The sequence below is a fragment of the Grus americana genome, chromosome 11 (assembly GCF_028858705.1).
Source record: "Grus americana isolate bGruAme1 chromosome 11, bGruAme1.mat, whole genome shotgun sequence".
Lineage (NCBI taxonomy): Eukaryota > Metazoa > Chordata > Aves > Gruiformes > Gruidae > Grus > Grus americana.
The window spans coordinates 9325448-9346955 of record NC_072862.1 but is presented as its reverse complement, the minus strand read 5'-3'; the positions used below and the strand labels follow the sequence as shown (position 1 = coordinate 9346955).

General features: G+C 41.1%; 1 protein-coding gene across 2 annotated transcripts in view; it reads left to right on the top strand.

The window, feature by feature from the left end:
• The window catches only part of PTPRG (protein tyrosine phosphatase receptor type G), a 408891-nt gene that overhangs the window by 80229 nt on the left and 307154 nt on the right, over positions 1 to 21508 (top strand). For both annotated transcript variants that reach the window (XM_054838538.1, XM_054838537.1), the window contains exon 2: positions 10765 to 10869. In XM_054838538.1, coding sequence (XP_054694513.1) covers positions 10765 to 10869 — 105 coding nt within the window. The remainder of the gene's footprint in view (positions 1 to 10764; positions 10870 to 21508) is intronic.

Below are 21508 nucleotides of genomic sequence, written 5' to 3'. Positions count from 1 at the left end.
GTGGCACTGCAGTGACAGTCTTGCCAAAGACTGTCTAAAACTGAGTTATTGCTTCCAGTATCTCTGTGCATGTGCCCCAGGATAGCAATTGCCTTTTTCTGCAGTGGTATTGCAGCATGAACTTTCGTCTAATTCATTATCCACCCTAATGCTCCAGTCTTTCTGCATTACTGCTTTCTAAACAGCAGTCTCTCACTTCATTCCTGCACTGATTATTATTTCTCCCCAACTGCATTGCCTTACATCTATCTTCAGTGCAATGTCTCACTTACATCAGCCCATTTTGCTGAGCTTGCCAGACAGCTGAATATTTCTGAGGCATTCTTGCTTGCTTCTCCTCCTCTTGGTTTAGCATCATTTACGTTTATGGAGTACGGTGTTAGCTTTGTCCTCCAGATGGTTAAATGGTTAAATTGGCTGTACAGGAAAGAACAGTGACCCTGTGCCTTTTCAGGCTGTGCTGCATACCATTGCTGTATGATTACAAAGCGTGCACCATTGCTGGCAATTTTTATCTATTTACTTCATATGAGCTCTATTACTGCTTTTTTGTTCTTGCTGCCAAAGGCCTTAATGCTCTTCCTCTTAGTAGCATGAGGTTTTGTGTTGAGATCTTTACTGGATTCTCTGGAGACAAATGACCAAAGAACAAGTATTCGTTTTGGACCCTAAGCAGCACCAGACCCTCTTGCTGGGAAACTTCCAGAAAAATTCTTGCCTGGTTGAAAAACTAATGGTGAACTGCAAAGCCAAGATGGAAGCTTGATTCCTTTTACAGATCAGCTCTGTAGTATTTATAGTGTCTTTTCCCTTTGAACAATGCAACTTACTTGAAAGGAAAGGCGAGAGTTCTCAAAATGGTAGGTCACGTTTTTGGGGCATATATCCCTGACTACCAACTTGTTCAGTCAGCACAAAACATCTCTATCTCAGTTCCCACTTTAGATTTATATTTTGGGAAATAAATATGGATGAAACCCTTTGCTACAAAATCTGTATGTAATGCAAGCTGTCAGCATAAAAAAAGATGAAAAAACCCTGTTTTGTAGATCATAAGCCAAATTAAATACATTTTTACACAAATAAAAATGAATGCTTGTTTGCTTGGTTCTACTCAGCTTTTAAGTTTGATCCTAAAATAATTTTTGTGGATCTGGCTGGATTTGCTGTCACATGCTGGAGGCACTAAATCTGGCTACCTGAGCACTGCTGATCTCTTTCAGTGCAGTGATACAAATCTCAAGTTATTTCTGCTCGATCTGGGGGAGCATGATCATTTATGCCCTTCCATCTTTCCTCCAAGAGATTGTGCAGCCATAGATGGCGAGACTTGACTGCAAACTGAGAGGAAGATACCTCACAGTGGGACTAGAGCATTTCTCCTTTCTTTTCTTAAATAGTTCTTTATTGAGCTTTCCACCTTCTGCATTAATTTGAGAACCTGAACCAAATAACCAGGAAGAGATTGATGTGGCCTCACTTTATTTCCCACAGTCAATAAATTGTTAAATGGGCCAAAGGACATGGGTTAAAAAAATCATTTTGTATAAAGAATGAGGGATTTTTATTAGCTGACAGAGCCTGTGTCTCTGAAGACTTTATAATGGGGCAAGTTTAATCTCATGCTGTGCAGCGGGAGCAGCTCTGTTGGCTTCATAAAGTGCCTCGCTATTCTCCGTGTGAATGGAATCAGCACTGTGCCCTGTGTTTTCTGCTGAATGAACGCTGGGCTTGCTGCTCCTCTGGTGTTAGAGGCAGGTGAGCTTGAAGGGATGTCTTGGAGTGAGGATGCCATGCAGTGTCAATGCTGAACCCTTCCCCAGGAGAGATCTGGCATCCTCTTTCGCAACTGTGGGACTCTGCGTAAGTTTAGCAGAGAAGGCTCTGGTTTGTAGATATATGCTTGTCTTTACAGGTATAATGCAAAGGTGGCTTTAATTGGATGATGACATGAGTAAATGGAATTGTAAGCTACCTACGGGGAAGCATGGATGAGTCTGGCAAGGTGGTTACCCGGGTGGAGAGAAGTCATGCACAGAGCAGGTCTGCATCACAACATCCTTGCTGTGGTTATTTGAATGAGCCTAGTAAATATTTCTTTTTTACCAAGATGCTTCTTGTTATGTGACTTAGGGGAATCTGTTTTGAAAATGTAATAAGGCTGTACTACGACAAATGCTGGCAGTGGATACAAGCAAATTATTTCCAGAGCAGAAAGGTGAAACGGGTGATTTTGCATGAATTTGTGTGTTTTTGTGAGTGTCACTGGGTTTAGTGAAATGAAAATGGTATGATTCTGCATTAAACAAGGAATTTGAAGGTACAAAATACTCCACTGAGGTCACCTTTATTTGCTAGTCAGAGGCTGCTCTTCTAATGCTGTGCATACTGCAGCACCTGATTATATGAGAATGAGAGGGAGACAGGTGGTTGCAGCACAGTGTTTTCTGTTGTATATCCCTTAAGGTTTAGATACTTGCAATAAGGCAAGAAATGAAATAAAGCCCCCTTTTGCCATTGTTAATTCATCATGCAAGCAAGTCTCCATTACACATGTGTGGCTTATACATTTCCCGGATAAACGATGCCATGAATGAGGAGACCAAGATGGCCCCTTCTCAGTGTGCCTGTGCTGATGGATTCAAGTCCTTCTGCACAAATAGACTGTGCTTCACCTGGACTTCAGCTTGTTCCAAGCTTGACTTTAAAGCTTGTCCTTGGGGAAATACTGCAAAGACGTTGGAGCTGGCTGTGTGAGCAGTCATTTTGCCCTGATACCTGGGTTTTCATTGCCTTGGTTCACTATGACCAGGCTACCTTAGATATTGGAGAATTGAATTTATCTGTTTTCTCCCTAATATCCGCTGTGAATCAGTCAGCACTGGCTGAGGGAGCATCAGCTTTTCTGTGGAGGTCAGCCTTGCTTATGAACCTCTGCTCTGAAGTTTTATTTCTGTGTTTGCATCATGCCTTGTTATGAATAAAATTCAGCGGTGACATGACCCTTCTGAAGTACAGCATGGAGAGGCGATGAACAAGGATGAGGATTTCTCCTTTTAAGAAATGCAGATAATAATGGTTAACAGAAGTCTGAGAGACTATGAAGGATGTACAGAGCAAGAGTTTTCAAGGTTACGGAATTTTCAAGTGCTCCCAATTATTTTTCTGTCTGACTACTCATATCAGAAGTATCTAAAAGGAGTCCGACTTTTAGGATGTAATGTGCATTAGTCTTCTTTAAGGTAACTCAACTTAGATGCCTAGAATACCAGTCTGAAAACTTTATCTTAAAGGTAAATGGAGTGTATTTCTCTATGCAGGGAAGTGTCAGGGAACAGTTCAGCGGGATGAAGGTTTTACTCAGGGTTTGGATCAAACATAGCTGGTTTTGATGTGTTTTACAGTTCTCAGTGATGGGGGATGAGTCTTTCTGAAGCTGGGGTCCTCAAACTTAGTTTCTGCGGCTTTTGCCATCACATGCTGTTTGCAGTGTGACATGAACAGCAGCCCCTCTATCCTGGAGGAGGAGTGCAGTTGTCTGGGCTATTTTTTTTCTTCTCAGCATTTCTGTATTTTTCTCAGGGGAGAAGATAACAGACTGAAGGTTTTCTTATGACGTGTTCACACACAGAGGTAGATTTGAGCTGATGTACTGCAGTCTGAGAACCCTTAGTCTAAGGGCATTCCCTGAGTTCTCTGGCAGAAGCAGGGCACTGTCCTCCTGGAAGGGGTGACATTACAGTTAGTTTAATCTGTGTGTTTTTATCTTAAGATGGAAATTGTTGGCACTGTTGGTTATCTGGCTGACTCTGCTAATTCCTAGCAGAAGTGCTGCAGGTGATGTCAGTTGACATCAGTGGTCCAAATTCACTAGCTATGTCATATCTTGCACAGCTGATGCCAGTGGAGTGTAAGCCATGAAAATGCAAAATCAAGCCCTTTCTAATCATCTGACAGCATCTGTCTCTTCCTGGCCTCCCAAGCTTCTTTTTCTGAGTCCCCTTAATGGGGCATCATTAATGCAACTTGAAGTTGCATTACTGTCTGGCTAATGAGCTTTGCTCATCTTGCTTCTAAAGCCAGGCAGGCCAAGAGAAGGATCTGTGGGAACTCGTGACTGAGGAGACCGGTTTGCTTTTCCCTGGGAGGGCATCTGCTCTGCCGGAGTGGCTGATAGCACCGGGCATCGCCGTACGCCTGTGTGCCCTTGTTCTGGTTTGGCGTAAGGCTTGCTCTGAAGGATGAGACTTTCCTGTCACCCTTAAACTCCATTCCTTGTAATGTAAGGGAGACTGCACTGAAAATCTGTCTTCTGTTGCTTGTCTACATCAGCGTTAATGCTTTGGGACTTGCATTGCACTTGTGTTGATACATTGGAGTAATACAGAATTGCATTACACTTAACTTGCTGGCTTTGAACTCAACAGGTTACCAAGGGTTAATGCACCTAGTGACTGCTGTATTTGTGTTTGGTATAAGGGCTTTTAATTCTGTTAGTTAACTTAATCCCCACAGTTTGACAGTGTGTTCCCTGGACTATTTTTCATCTTCAAATTGCAGTCTGATGGTTTAGTTCCTGTAAAGGCCTGCTGTGCTCTGCATTTGTGTTCTTGTTCTTAAGACTTGGGCTGTTACCACATCATCTATCAGACACGTGAACAACGGAGAATGAATGATGTGAAAAGTCCCTGTGTCATTGTTAGGAACAGAACTGTGGATTGTGCTGATACAGGAATTAAGGAGCTGCCTGGGTGACTGTCATCTGGGAAAGGTTTATATACCTCTTGGCAGATGTAGCATCCGGGTGTCTGTTATTTCACTTAGTCGGGAGAAACTTGTGATTTGTAACTCCCATATTTCATTAATGGAAAGCTGTGAAAATGGTGTGTGCGTTCATAGGAGAATAGATTTTGTCTTTTATCTGATAATCAGAAGAAATCTCTGCAGCATAATCAAAGGAGGAAGTCCCATTCAGAATATAATTTGTTGATGCTGTCTGACCACCATATGTTATTTTAACTTTCATCCTTCTTTGGCAAGATATAAAATAATCTGCAAAATATGGGAATCCATGGCTGAAGAGTCTGTTTAAAAGTAATGCACTATCAAAATGGATTAGCTGTGCCTGAAATATTTCTAGATTTATTTGCTGTCAAAGAGTGGTGAAATATTTAAGGCAAATAGCCTAGTTTTGTTTAGGAAGTTGTCTGTGAAAGAGCCTAGAGAGATGAATTTAACCATTATTTATTTTAATTGTACAAAAATATTTTAATTGTTTAATATTATGAATTTATTTCCTATCATAATTTTTTCTCCTCTTTTTTCTTCTGGCCCAATTGACAACACTTATTCTAAGAAATTGCCCAGAAGCCCAATGTCTTTTCAGCAGAGTGTGTGTTAGTGCGTAGCATTGCAGCGTCTTCAGCTTACCTGCTTCTCTTTAGCACAGTCCAATTAAAAATACACTAAATGTACATAGATAAAGATGCTGCACTTTTTTGTGTGTGTGTGAGGCTTCCATGAAGCTTTAGGCTTGCAGATGGCTAAGTGTCTTGGCTCACTGATCTTTTAAACTCCATTTAAGAGATGATACCAAAGCCCTTCAGATAACGTTTCTATGCCCCCTCCCCTTTTTAAAATGTGGTGTTGTGCAGTCTTCAAGAAAATATGGTTTTCTTGTCTTTTAAAAAGTTTCATTTCTACAGGCATTGATTTGATACAGAACTAACTGCTAGCATTCGTTATGATGTAGTGCTTTTTTGCTACTCACTAACAAGACTTTATTTTTAACCCCCCTGCTTTAAGCGGTTTCATTGTGTGACGCTACTCCAGATTCATATAGTCAAGTCTCTTGTCTCCAAAGGTCGGCTTGTTTTCCAGCAGTAGCACCGGGTTGAACTGCATCAGTTAAAAAGTGTGTCCACATTAGGAACTAAGACTAAAACTGATTGAACTGCTAGTATAATCCACAGTGGCAAATCACAAAATGATTATGAGCTGGGCAACGTGTATACCTTTGACTTCGTACCGTTTTAATCAGAACAGCTGAAAACAGATTTGTGTGCAACCCTTGTCATCAAAGAAGGTTTAAAAGAATCCGAGTTTGGCACACAATCTAGTTAATCTACCATCATAACTAATGATTTCACCATTCAGACAAAGTATCGACCTTAAAGGATTTTTCTTACATAGCTGATGGCTTGATACCTTTTAAACACTAATGCCGAGGGTATAATCTCTCTGAATAGAATCATAGCTTTATATTTAAGGTAGATTGGGGATAAAATTTTGTGTTTTCATGTGAACTATGAATACCAGTAAGGTATTCAGGCAGGAATTACCTTATCATACCTTTGAGGGCACTTATCAAATAATTTTTATTGGAAAGTTAATACATTGAGACAGAGTGAATGGAAAGCTGATCAGAATGCTAAGGCATATCCCAGCATTGCATTGCTTTTGCTGTCCGCAGATATGCGGCATGGGTTGATTCATTTAGCACATCATCTAAAATCATGTAGCGTTCAGTACCGATTAAAATTATATGCAATTGTGTGTAAGAGATTTCTCCATGTTAGCTTTGAAGGATCCTCTATTCCTTGCAGAAGCAGTCCTTACAGGCACAGCACAACTCCACTAGCTGCAGGTGTTACGCTTCATAGACACCAGTACTGCACCAGGAGCCAGAGGAGTTGCTCAGGATTTAATTTCACGCTTGTGTATCTGAGTGTAAGATTGGTCCCCTTCTCTTTTAATTGTGTATCTGCAAGTCTCAGACCATATATTATGGTATTCATTACTCCTCTGCCATCAGCACTAGCGTGATGTATCAAATGAAACCTTGCAGGGCAAGGGCTTCTGCTGTCCCTTCTCTTCCTCTCTGCCTCCTGCTGTGTGTGCCTATATTCCACCCCACCCCTCTATTTTGGCTGCTCCATTTTGAGTCTTCCTGCAGCATGTTCCTGCCCCTCCTATTGTCCCGATTTCCACTTCCCCAACTTTTCCAGGGTTCCTGGAAGAGAGCACCCTCCCCGTGTTTGCTCTGTGCCGGACCAGCCCATCTAAGTGCTGGCTCTTCTCCAGCATCCAATTCTGCAGGAGTGGAGCAGGAAACCACTTGGCTGCTCTTGGTTCTTGAGCTGTTAACTGTCTCCCAGCTGAGAAAGACTTGTGGAAACCTGTAGTGATTGGTACTAATGTAACTTAACTTTCTTAAATGTTTTCTCCAAAACTTGTTTGGATGTTAGAAACACTGGAAGATGTCAGTTGAGTTTGAGTCACTTATTTGCATGCATAGCTTCTGAAACCATGGAATTGGAACATTTCACAAAAATGAATAAATGTACTCTGACTGGAGCTGATAAAAATATTTTAGCTGTATATATTTTCAGTGAAAGAAGAAGATTCAGCAACACTGAGATGCCTGTTAAACTTTCATTGGTGGTATCAAGTTGTTTTGGTCAGAAGGTATATCCCCCAAAATATGGAAAAAGTAACAATTCTGCCTGAATAAGATGGTTTTGATATATGAAGCACTTTCTGTTTTGAAATAAGATAACTTGAATGCTTTGGCTCTTCCAAACTTTTATCTGAAAAGCCACTGTATGCTCTGTTCTGTACCTCGCACCTCTTCAGTATGAGGGAGTTCATTGACCCCAGTTGACACCAGAGAAGAAAAGCACGATGAGATTGAGTCTGTGGTTTCCTGATGACTTTACCAGTTTAAGATGTTGCCAACAATAGCTATTTGTTCCCACAGTGGGTTTTTTGGCATGTTTGTGTGGCCCCATGCATGGCCGTACTGTGAACAGGCTGGGGAACAGAGCTAGCTAAGGCAAAAAGGTTGTGCCGTTGTTTTTGATCGAGACAGACCGTTACCTGTCTAGTTCACAGCATAGCCAGAGATCTTCACCTATCATCCTTCTCCTAGAGGTTCTGCAGCTATCCAGTAAATGTGTATCTCCTCTAAATTGCTGATGACTACTGAATTATTGCACTATTGTACAGAGACTATTGACGTTAATGTTGGGCTGCCTAACAGTGATGCAGGATTTTATTTAGAACAGGATGTTGTTTCTTTTTCAGTCCTACAGAAGTTATTTAGCGGTATAACCAGCAAGTTCCTTCCCACAGTTCTTTCCTTCCCAAGGTCCTTCCCACAGTTCTCTTGACAAATACTTGAGCTCCCCTCTTGGTTTGTAACATCCTTCTTGGTGGAAATAAATATGGCTCTTAACCATTTATAAGTATAGATAAATGTACAAATCTATTGAGTGTCTATGCAGAAAACTAAACCTGCATGTTTTCACAAGAATGTCAGGTTTTTAACTGCATAAATAAGATGCTGACTGAAGCAAATGTTCAATTTCACATTAAAGTTAGGCATTCATAAAGGCTTGGATTTGCATAATTTAATTTTCTGCACAGAGGATACTGAAAATCAATGGTATGATTCACAGCCATACCATGGTTGCCATGTGGCTTTTTGACGGTTCAAGCTAGCAGTACAAAGGGGTTTACAACTTCAGATGTTTCGCATTGACTCAGAGCCTTTTTACCTTCAACAAATATAGATTATTTGAACATAGTTTCTTTCTTCTCATGGTAAGGCATGCAGAAGTGCTCACTGAGCAGATACCTGCAGGAGTACCTTATTCCTTAGAGGAGTCAGGGTGAAATCTTCTTCTGCCTTCAGGAATCAATTTTTCTGGGTGACAAAAACCTCACAACTATTTGCCTTCTCTATGTAGATGATGCTCAGAAGAAAGACGCTGTTGTCTTTCATTTTGTAATAAGGAGGGACTTCAGGTGTGTTTCTCAGCACATGTGATTAAGTGAATAATCGGGCCATTTTTTCCTGATCACCTTTCCAGCCATCCACCTAGGTTATTTCGATGTTCTCTTCCCTGGGATTTTCATGGTTTTTGATCTTTGCTCGGGGGGCTTTTTTGCCAAGAGGGTTTGGGTCTCCACATCCATTACATGTTCTTTCCTGTGGAAATGAGTGCCTGTTGCCTCCCGACTAGGCAGATGTAGTAGGGTAGATCAGAAGAGGAAAATAAGATAAGTGATAGGGTGTTGCCTACAAATCCTGGTAGCATAATGTGTTTCAGCATTTCTAGTTTGCAGCCTGGACTGAATTAGCATTTAGAAAGTTGCCAAGAAATCTGGAAAACTCATTCAAATCAGAGGCTCATAATAAATTGCACAATTAGTACCTTTGCTTGCACAAGAGAAAATTTGGCAAGGGCAGACCTGAAATGCCCTTCCTGAGATTGCATCACTTTCCCTACCACTTGAGGATTCCAAAATCTGCAGAAATCCATGATCCATGTTGCCAAGTGAAGGTTGTCTATAGCTAGCTCTCGGACACAGTATGCTTTCTGCTACCGTGCTACGAAGGGGGTGTAACCCAGAAGCTTTTATGAAGGGAAATAAAGCCAAATTCTGACTTACTGGTGCTTGATGTTCAATAAAGTCCTGTTACAAGCTTCATTACAGCCCAGCTGTAATTGGCCTGGGAATAGAAGGGAATACAGTGCTTGGTGACTGCATGTGGGTAGCCATAGTTTACATGGCTTTCTAAAGTTTCAATTTGAATTATTCAGCTAATTTCTTACTGATGAAATAAGTGGTTTGGGATCAGTTGGACTTAAATTTCCATATGGCCAATTGATGTATTTTTGTTCTTCATGCTCTGGGCTGCGGATCTAAGAGGGGTTTTTTGTGTGTGTTTATTATAGCACAAAAGTTTTTAGCTGTGGTGCTCTGAGAAAGGTAGTTGAATTTATTACAGACTTTTAACCGACATTTGGGAACTCACCCACCTCCAATTTGGTTTAGTCAGATGCACAGAAACAATAAGCAAAATTTGCACATAAAAACTGCAAACAACCCACATCTTCATGGAAGCTATGCATGCCTTTACAACAGGAAAAAAAAAATAAATAGTTTGAGATATAAAAGAAAAATCCTAGGATGCAATGTAGGATGTGGGTTTTTCCTATTTTGGCTGATGAATTTAATTCCTTCTAGCTTGTGAAGTTTTACAAAGATTTCTTCATTACTGGCCTCTCCATTTCATGTCCTAAGGCATTGGTATTGCACACTAGGTATTTTGTCTGACAAACACAACCTTCCTCTGGCTAGAAGGCAGTGCTATGTGTCTGCCTTGCTCGAGTGAATCGTATCAGGTGATGGTACTTGAGCCTTACTCGTGTTGAGACAGCTACCCAGTGCACTATGGGTGCAAGTCTGCAGGCTGTAAGTGGAGGACATTGATTCAGTCCTGAGTAAAACCGTTCTACCTGGGATTTTCAGATACAGATGCAGTTACGATAACCAGGATAACTGGCATATTCCACGTGTTGATTCTGTATTCTTTTAAGGATCTTGATTATTTTTCTGTTGAAATTACAATTAGTAGTTTGGTAGTCACTAGCAAAGTAAGCGTTTGGCTCTAGTCAGAACATCTGGTTATATGTAATGGTTCATACTTGTTTGTTTGTGTATATCAATTTCCGTATGGAAATTACTGGAGTTATGCAGGCATGTGCCAGATCAGAATAATGGCATTGGTGAGTCCTGGCTTCTGTGAATCATCTTTGGATCGTGGGTTTTCATGGCTGAGGAACGTGCCTGCTAAGTTTTTTTGAAGCAATGCCAAGTTTTTAGTCTCCGCTCAGCGAAGATTTAAGCTTTACAGTGTAAACTCCAGGGACTAAATACCACTTTCCTAACGATTCCTGCTTCTTCTCTTCCCAGCTCTGACTGAAGGGTATGTTGGCTCTCTGCATGAAAACAGACATGGTAGTTCCGTGCAGATACGGAGGCGAAAGGCTTCGGGGGATCCTTACTGGGCATACTCGGGTGAGTTGTCTTCTTCAGAGGACTGAAACATGAAACATCTCCAAAATCAAATTGTTTACTTGCTTTTTGTTACTACTACACTCAGAAATAGTTTAAATTAGTTTTACAGTGTATTTTCTTCTGCTGGCTTCCTTGCAAACTCCCTCTGCACACATCCTGGCATTTCTGCCGTTTACCTGCAGGGTTGCCCTTGTTATTCTGCTCCTTCTCTCAGTCCTATTGTAGTTTCTTAACACACCCTTAAAAAGGTGTACTCCCACAAACTTCTTTTTACTTTCCCTGTTCAATCAGTACATTCCCAAGTTCACCATTTGCTTACTCTGTTGAGACTTCAGGAAGACTGTAAGCATCCATATATACCTCCAGATTAAAAAACCCCCACAAACTAGAAACTTTGCAATTGTTTCTTTGTGTGCACGTATTTTTGCAGTAGTGTATAATGACGACAATGAGACCTGTCAGTGCAGCATCACATGAGGATGTGTGATGCTGAGAAGGTAGGATATTGGGAGGGTATCTTATTGTTTGTCCCACTGCTTTTATAAGTCTTATGGAAAACCTGATGTGTCTGCACAATTTTGAAATGCCACAAATCAAAATATACTTCAGAATGATGTCTTTGATGTATGGTTTGACAGTTGGTTTAGGTCTAGAAAATTCCAGGTCTGTATTTGAAGTTGTTAAAAAAACCCACCAAAACCACAACTCAAAATCATGTTAATAGCCGTTGGCTCTATGGAAAATGTCTAATATCGAGAACGTTTTTTTTAGAAGGCTTCAAGCATCATAATGAACTTGTGAGTGCTTTTTTGTAAGATTCAAACATTTGGTGCTGGTCCAAGGAGAAGGTTGTGCAGGCCTAGTTTTAGCTGAAGGAAAAATATTGCTAAGAAGTCTGAATATTGATACCAGGTAAACAGGCAAATGTTAATTTTTGACTGCTAATACCTCTCTTGTATACAGAACATACATTTCATGGGAAATGAATGATTATAGGTAAGCTTAGAGGTTTTTGCCACTAATACACAAAATACCAGATGTCACAAGTTTTCTCTATTAGATCTCAAAATACAAGACGTCTCATTTGCAAATGAGGTCATGCAAGTAAAATAAATCTAAGCATTTTAATAATGTAGGACAAATGAACCTCAAAGTTTAACAAAAAGTGATATCAGATGGATAAATATTGCCACAAGATATACTTCCATATTGCAGCTTAAAATAATTTTTTTTAGATTTTAAGCCTCTAAACTCATAAAGAGTAGAAATAAACAAATAGAGGAAAGGCTTGTACATTGGAATAAATGGTCTATTCCTATCTCCTGTCTTGTGTAAAATATTACAAGTTAAGTGCTACTTGGCAGGTTTATTTTGTTTCTGTTACTGAAAAATGTATTTGGAATATTCATTGCGGGTAGTTAAATGAAAATATTTTAAAAAAGGTGAAACACTAGTGGGAGTTATTCTGGCGTATGTGTCAAAACTCTTTGCTTGAGTTATTGGACTTTTTTTAAAAATCATTATTTTATTTTAACCAGTCTTGGTTTGAAAGAGGGGGAAGAGGATTAAAAAAACCCACAAACAAAACAACAAACACCCGCCCCCCCTAAAAAGCCGAAAACAAATAAAGCAACAAAGCCCCCAAACCCACCACACAGCAGTTTGTGCATATGACAGTCTTCCTAATTCTAATCTGGTGATGGTGGTGTTCTTCCTTTATGAGTAATATCACTTGTTCACCCCTCCAAAAAAGCTTTTACCACCCACAAATCCTTTTAGGTTTATGTCAAAATAAAATATGTAGTCCTGATGTGTAATTATATCTTACCTTTTGGGGTTTTGCATCCTTTTGTCTATTGATAAATCTCCTGCTTCTATGAGGAAAACAGCCAATCTGTTGTTCAGAGAACAGACAGTGACTTCTCGGCTGTCAATCACATGCCATTCTACCTGATTAGTGCTATCTAATTAAAACCTTTTTGTCACTATTGCTGATAAAAGGAGTAAATTAGGAGATGGAAAAGGTGGAAACGATATATTTACCGGCTCTTGTCAAGAAACCAGAAGAGGATATAACATTGTTTTCTCAGGATGCTTTGTCAGGCTCCTGTTTGAACAGAGTGACTCCAAATGCCATTCCAGGGGAATGTGGTTTGGGACCCAAGTATTCCAGCTGCAGAACCTGGGTCTCCACCAAAGGTTTTGTGATGTGAAATACAGGTGTGAGCCAACAGCCTAGGTACTGCGTGTCCTGGCTCTATGGGCTGTGCGTATACTGCATCTGAGCAACCCTTCCTGGAAGCGGATGGACATCTGGTGTCCTCCTGGGCCATGGTGGTCTCTGCCTGTGAGGAGGAACAGCTCTGCCCCACTGAGCCTCACATGATACCTGGGGATCTGCAGGAGGGGCAGGGCCACGTACTATGTGTGGGTACCGAGATACAGGCAGTGATTTGGGTTGTGTCTGAGAGGGAAAATGCAAAGCCGGGTAGAAAGGCATGGTTATTTCTAAAGGATTTTTCCAGGGTTGATGCGATGTCCTGCAGGAGTCTCAGTGTTGCCAGCATCTCCCTGAGAAAGGGAGGAAATTGAGATGAGCAATTAGGTGGGGAAAGGAGCCCGTGCTCTGTTAGAAATTGGACGTTTCTACAGGCTGCTGCTTGGTCATGGCTTTTTATATGTAGGAGTTTCTCTCTTTTTCTTCCCCCCAACTTGGTTCCTTCCAGCTCCATGCAGGATTTTCAGCCAGTTCAGCCTCTCTTATCTGAGGTCTGTTGTCCACATTTGCTCACTGAGGGGACCAGAGGTAATGAAAATGCCTAGCTTCTGTGTTCAGGTTGAAGATGGGAATAAATGGTGGGTGGCAGAGCCCAGATGCCAGACAGATGTTTGTTTCTAGCTGAGCACAGCAAGGAGGATGATGATGTTATCTCTTTCTTTCTCCTTGCTTCCTCATTCCCCAGAATATTTCCCAGGAACCCTGAGCAGGGCTCAGCTAAGCAGTTTATGTACTAACAACGTTTGTCCTGCGGGTAGGGTTTTGGACATGACTAGGAAGTTTACATCAAATGAGCCTACAGAGAGTGGAAACTTTATTCTGCAGTAAGCAATTAGCCTGTGTCAATGGTTTCTAAGCTCTTTTACAGACATTATCTGGTAGGCTGCTTCCCTTCCCTATCCTCGAATGGTTAGGCCAGCTCCCCTCTGGTTAGTTGTACAACATCTGCTGGCCCAGCCCCAGCAATTATGGGCAGGGAAGAAAGTTATGCTAGACTGTGCGCTGGTGAATCTCAACTTTCTTCTAAGGGAGTTTGCCAGCTGGAGTAAATAAGATCAGGGCAGCTTCTGCCAGCCGTCAGTGGACAGCCATCTGTTGAACCCCAATATCGACTAGTGCTCCTGTGTCTCTGCTGGGCCTTAGGCTGAACTATGGCTTGATATTGATTTTGTTGGAGCTGTGCTGATTTATAGCAGCAGAGGCCTCTCTACATTTATGGCTGTGCCTGCCTCCTTGCAGAGCTTTTGTATTTTTGGGCTTAAGTGTTCTGTAATAAATCCTGAGGTGTGGGTGGAGAGGTCTGGAAGCAGCCAGCCAGTTGTGGTTTGCCTGCCTGGGGGTGGAAAAAGGGCACGGCCGTATTGCAGGGAGCCCTCAAGTCTTTATCTTCCACAGGATAGATCTATCCTATACTCTGTTTTCAGAGTAATTCCTCTGTAGCCTGTAGGAAACGCTTCTGCTTCTCCATCCTCTCGTGGAGGGTGAATGGTCCAGGAGCTAGCTGGTTTAAACTCTGGAGATCAGGAATTTCCCTGGTTTCGTGAGTGATCTATAGCACTACCATGTATTGCTTTGGTAATGTTGCTCCTCTCAGGCATGAGAGTTTAGAGAGGATAAACTTCAATTATTGATCAGGAGTCAGACAACCCTCGGGTCTGTAACATTTGTACAAGGCACCTACGTACTTAAACATCCCTGCGGCTGGACCCTGGGAGCTCCTACTGCTTGTACTGCGTGTGCCCTGGACAAAGCTGTGGAGCTGGCACTGCAGAGCTCCTGCTTCACTGTCTGACTGTAAAGGAAAGGATTTTTAAGCCTTACAAAATAAGCCTGTTGTCTACAGACACAATTCTGACTATAACATTTATTCCTGTTCAGAAATAAAACTCACAAAAATAAGGACTCGATAATTAAATGAGGAAGGCCCATTTTAAATGGGTTCTGTCAAAAAGACAGAAGGAAACACAATCAGCCTTTCAGAAGAAACTTCGTTAAGTCTACGCTAGCAGCTCTTTAAACCAAATTCAGAAGTGAGCAAACACTGAAAACAGAAGACTAACTTGTCTTTAAATAGGAACTGCAAGACTGAACAGAGACTCAGATCTCCTAGATGTTCTTTTTAGTTTTTTTCAGGAAGCTCAAACTACATTTCTAGGGGAATTTCTCTCCGCATGTGTATTCGTGTATGTTTTGGCAAAGTATTTATTCCATGTTCGTGCCTTATGGTTTGCCAAAGACTTCCTAAACTGCGCCGCATGACTTGCAGCGTAACAGGAATGTGGAATAGGCACGCCACAGTCAAAGCAAGAAGTAGGTGTGGATCCCGAATGTGTTTCAGTGCAGTCTTGTCTTTTCAAAAGAATCTTTTCTGTTAGGCTAACCACTGAATGGACAAGTTTGAAATGATTTTTAGCACATCCTTATAATTGTCAGAGAACTCAGTACGTTTCTAATACCCGTTGTAGTGACAGATAGTAGTTCAGGTGCCTTGTCATCAGTGTGGAAGTATTTCTGTAAACAAATAAGCTCCTTTTAAAAACAAACTAAAACTCCAAACAAACAAAAGCAACCAAACAAACCAAAACTTGAAATCCTACAGAAATACGCAATTGAAATGTTTACCAGATCCAGGGCTTTCTGACTGGCCCTCCCTTGTGTAACGTATGCTACTTCGCAGAGCATAATATTCCAGACGTTTAAAGATGCCTCGCAATGTCAAGTGTTGCATCTGTCAGTGCTGAGAACTCTTTGGTGACCTGAACAGACCCTATTTTGCCTTACAGTAGCCCAAAAAATGGGTAGCGAGAGGGGCAGGACATTAGGAGGAGGCTCCAGTATGAGATGCTGACGCAGATGCTTGTATCTTAAGTGATAGTAGCTCTGAAGGGCCTATACCTACTCACATCTGTTTTTCTGAAGGACTATCATGTAAAATTAACGTGACAATCATTGCATGAGATTGTGGAAAACCAGAAGTGGCTATGGGGAAATACTGTTTGTTACTCAAATTGGGAAACTCCTCTTGGAGTCTTCAGATAGAAGATGCGATGTCTAATTATTCCCAGTATTAAGATGTGTGATCAGTGGTATGGAAGGGGAGGCTGTGCTGTCCTGGGGCGGGATGATGTAGGCAATGGTGCCTTTGTCCCTGGAGTTTCCTGCTTGAGCTGTGGTCCTGGCACTGGTGGGGCTGGTGCACCCCGGTCTCTTGATGGCTCTTCTGCTGATCAGCCTCAGTCTTGCAAGCTGACTCACTCAAGGAATATACTGTCTTAAGTAATGAAAACCATTTGGGCTTCTTGGAACAAAAAAGCAGACACTGGCCAAGGATGTATAGACTTTTTTTCACTTGTTTGTTTAACTATGGCTTTGTAAAGAGAACCCTATGTAGAAAATGCATCCAGTTTTTTTTTCCCTTTAATCTTAAGGTGTATTCAAGGCATCTCTTTCCTCTTCGTACCTTTGATCTCTCATTTTTTGTGTGAAATTATTAGCACTGCTTATGATGCTTCTGTTCTTTATGCGTGTCCTTATTGATGTTTTTTCGTGTCTAAAATATTGGATCCTTTCTCTCCAAGATTGTGTGCACTACCATGAACATTAGTAGAAGTTAATAGAAGAAAAATAGGCTTCACAAGAGTAGGGATGACCCTGTGAGTGGGGAAAAGTGTCCATTAAGAATAGGAACTGTGGCCACACTGTCATGCTAGTGGACGCTATCAGTGTGTGAATGCTTTGTCCTACAACACTTAGGCAGTTATTGCTGTTCTTTAAGATGCTATTATTTAAAATATAACTGGTTGTGAGTATAAGAATTGAGTGTTCTTCTCAAAAGCAATTGCTGGCATTAAAACAGGAAAGATCAGTAAAGGTTATTTCCTGAAAGAATAGCAAATGGTGTTAACTGTGATGAAATGTAACTTGATGATGTCCTTTGTAAATGTGTGAATTTCTCTCTCTTTGCTTAGATTGTTCTCATTAAATAACCTGCTAATGTGAATTGGACAGGAAATAATCAGCACATAGTAAGGAAAGCATCAAGACTTATTGAACTGAGAGGTAACTAATGGCCTATTTGCAGTGGTCAGTATTTCACTCTTTCTGTCCCTCAGAATAATAAATCTTGATATTGACCAAAACTCTGGCAAACTGCATGCACGGTTATCGTTCCGCTGTGAGACTACTCATCTCCGTTAAATGCAGGGTGGTAAAAATGAGCAGGTTCTGGCTCTCACCCTTCCTCACTCTTCTAAGCTGACTTTCTAAAGAGGAACTAAGCTGAGAGAACTAGGAAAATATTCCCATTAATATCTGATCAGTAAACTGAGCTTTGAATGTTTTATCTGCGTTCATCGGAGATGAATGTTAGTCTGCACTGAACCCTGCTGAAACCAGCTGTGATGCATTTGTTTCCATGTGTAATCTTGTTAGAGTAACAGTTGTTCCAGAAATCAATGCTACACCCTTTCATAAGAGAAACATGGAAAACCATACCTTGAGAGTTTGCTGTTACTGTCTAAGCACGAACCCTGATTTATAATATGCACAGCTAAAGCAAGTGGTATATTACTGTGTGTTTTCTCAAATAAACTGGAAATACCATCTGTATATTCTGATTGTTTGTATTCTGACGGTACTGGGTCATGAGTCTTCATGTCCATGAGCTTGGCACTGTACAAATGTGCGCTACACACATACTTGTCTGCAGAAGCTGTATTGAAATGTGTGCTTACTAGGAGGATGTCAAGAAGAAAGCTTTTTCTCTTTCTTTAGCTATTCTGCATTATGAAGCAACAAATACAAAATACTATCTTTTGGTTTTGTTGTGAGAATGAAGAAGTAAGTTTTCAAGTTCTTATCCCTGAGAACAAGATATATCTTCCTAAACATAAGGTAATGTGAATAAGGAATTCATAATCACATGTTTGTGTTGAGTATTTAACATTAGCAGTCCTCTAAGGAGAGCCAGCCTTGCCAGAAGCAGTCCAAGTAGTCTGTATCATTTTTACTAAGCCATATTGCTGGGGAACACAGCTCTGATTGAGAGTCTTGTCATTTACTTTGTTTGTCTATTGGCAAGTTTCTAAATAATCTGCTAAGAAAACCTCAGATAGTAATTTAGTTTCTACTTAGACACAGACACGATTTCCTTATTGAATACCATTAATACTGTTTACTCTCTCTTCTTGCCACCTTTTCTTGTACGCCACGCTTACAGTTTATTCCAAGTACTGCCACAGTCAATCCTGGTATCCAGTCTGTAATGAAATGCTTGACTGAATTTTTAGATATTGCACACAGCTATGGTGAAATTGCCTTTTTTCTTTTTTCTTTTTGGCAAGGTTCTTTCTGAAAGTTGATTGTTTTTCATGACTTAAAATACATTAAAGCAAATCTCTGATTTTTTTGAATGCTCTGAACTTTTTCTTTACTGTTTTTGAGTAGATAGGCCATTGGCAGATGAACAGCTTTAAGAAGCTTAAATGTAAGAGGTGCAAAGAACCAGACGTTCCCTCAACTTTTCTTTCATGAAGTTTTTCCCTACCACAGCACAAAAGTATAAAACTACAACAGATGCTAGATGAAATCTTCAGAGCTTCAGATACAGTTGTTCCAATACTACATCAAAGTATTTTTGCTTTGCGCTGCTGCAATCACAGCTCCAGCTATCTATGCTGAAATGAGGCAGCTCAAAGAGATGCTTTTGCTGGGGAGGGGGGACCTCTCACTTCTTCAAATGTACTGTGCTTTTTGTCGCATTTTCTTTGAATGTGAACACTGGGACATTTGTAGAAAACCTCTGGAATGACAACAACCAGTGCACTGTTTCATGAAACTGAAAGTGTGCTGAAGTGCAGTAAAAAGTTGTCAATTTAGCTGATTTCTAGGCATTGAAATAGGAAACAGTATAAAATATTTCAAGCTCTTTAGACATAAAAAACTTGCGAAATGCCTCTATTTTAAACATACAAAAGAAATATGGAGTATTTGGGTAGCAGCTGTGATACAAGCTCAGCAAATGGACTGGAGAATACACAGAAGGTTGGAGTCTGCTGTTGCCTTGAGATTCTTGAATGATTGCAGTAATACATTGAACTTCCAATCTTGATTTCATAGGTAGGTGAACGCATACAGGAGAATAACAATGGGGGGAAAAGCATGTGAGCAGCAAGGATACTGGAGTGAGCAACAAAACAAGCAGGGAAGATCTGAATAGCCTTGTAGCGTGTGGATTAAAAAAAGTAGCTTGGCACAAACATCATTGCAATAGCCCAAGCATGAAATAATCAAGGAATGAATCGGGATTCTAGTTGCAGGATATAAGTGGAGTCTTTGTATGAAAGAGCTGAGCAAGGCCAGTACTGCAGTTGATGCAGTAGATGTAGAATTATTTCTATTATTTTTGCGATGTCAAATGGCTGCTTTGCTTTGTTTCAGTCACTGTTCAGAAGATAATCTTCTTTGCAGTATCTTTGCCCCACCTCTCCCCTTTGCCAGAAAGCGTCTCCATCTTACAGAATGTGGCATTGAAGACTTGCAATTTTTAATCATTATGATCCTTGAAAAAGCAGCCCCTACCTGCAAGAGGAGTACATCTGTTCTGCTGGGTTCCTTGTGAGAAGAAGAGCAAGCAGATGGGTGCTGTGGTGGGCTGCTGGCAGGGCATTTCTTCCATGTGGAATGTCACATGCCTGTTAGAGAAAGGTAGAATTAGAGAGTCTCATCTCTGTATGTTCTCAGGTGTGCGCTGGTGATGCAGTATGAGTGCTTAGCAGTTGAGGGAGTTCTAATTCTTGTAATGGCTCTGAGGTAATGTGTTTATGTGCTGGAAATTGGAGGACAGGGCAGTTTAACTAACTACTTTGATACACCCTATGCAGTGTACAGCAGAGTTGGAAATTCAGCTCGAGTCCCAGTGCTGTGCGCTATTTCTTAGGCCACACATCCAACCTTATCAAATGCTAATTGAAGAGATCTTGGTTGCCTTGGAGACTGGCTCTTCTTGGTGGAGACCATGTCACGAGCACAGGTGGTATGAAGCTTCTGAGCTAACAGGAGGCCTTCCTGGAGGAAGCTATGGAACTTAGTTCTTCCTTCAGCAGCAACCTGAACTTCTCCCTGTGCCGGCTGCTTTGTTGAAGCTCTCAGTCTGTTTGGTGCTCTGTTTTTTCTAGTGGGGTTGGGACAGTGCTAGGCTTGAGTAAGAAGACATTCTTTTCCTCTTCAATACACTGAACATTTGGCTCTAAATTATAAAGTTTTTTATTAAAGACTGCATGTGCCCAAAAAGTTGGATGAGCACACTTTTAACCATCAAATTAAATAAATATGAAATCCTGCAATGGAGTGCAGAGCTGTGCATATAAATTACATCTTTAAACAGCACTTGAATGATTTTCTGGAAATGTTTTTAACTCTTCTGTGAACTCTTAAGGGTCATCTCTGTAGCCTTCCTATCTGAGGGAGGCTATTGGCACTGGAATGATTTATTGAAGAGGTATGTCACTCTGCGGTATAAAAGTAATGTCAAGCCTTACTGAGAACCTGAGTATCAAGCTTCTGTTTTTGTAGAGCTGGGAAAGCAAGTGGGTTTAATTCAATTGAACCCTGAATGAATGTTTCCTAGGTACGTGTTCCCACCCACTCCCATCTCTTAACACTGCCCAGTTGTGAGGTGAGTGGGACTGTGGGTTGATAATGTTTTCAGGACAATTAGTGAGATGACTGATTTAATTCATGAGGAATTAGCAGCCCTATGTCCCTGTTGCAGAGAGATGAAGATTGCGACTTGAGCTGTAAGGACTGGTGGGCATCACTGACTCGGAGTCCTTATGGTTGAACTTTCAGTAGAGTGAGATACCTTTGAGACATGTAACCGCTTTAAAAATGCGTAAGTGGACTGACTTGACCAGCAAGCAACTCGTCCACCACAGGAGTCTCTGCTGCCATGAGTATTAGGCCTTTTATCTTTCTCCGTTTCAAAGGAAATCCTGCCTGTTGTCTTCCAAACAGTACTGCTGAGTTTCACCTAACCCGTGGCTGAAGTAAATCCTTCCTCCCCTACGTTTTTGTCTTCGAATGCAGTCTTACTTCATGCGTGTTTGCTCCACACTGCTATAGGATTACAGCCTACAGGCGTGCACACAGATAAGCATCTATCCTAGCATAGCTGCTATAGGGTTAGGTCTTGGTGTGATCCCAGCTGAAAAGACCAGGAGGGCACAGAGAGGCTGGGTGCCTTGTCTCAGATTACCCAAGTGTGACTGAGTGGAGAGTTGAACTGAGGTCCCTGAAACTGGCCTGTACTGCTTCTTTTTTTTAACCTTGCTGTAATTAAAGCATTCAGGCTAACATCTAAAT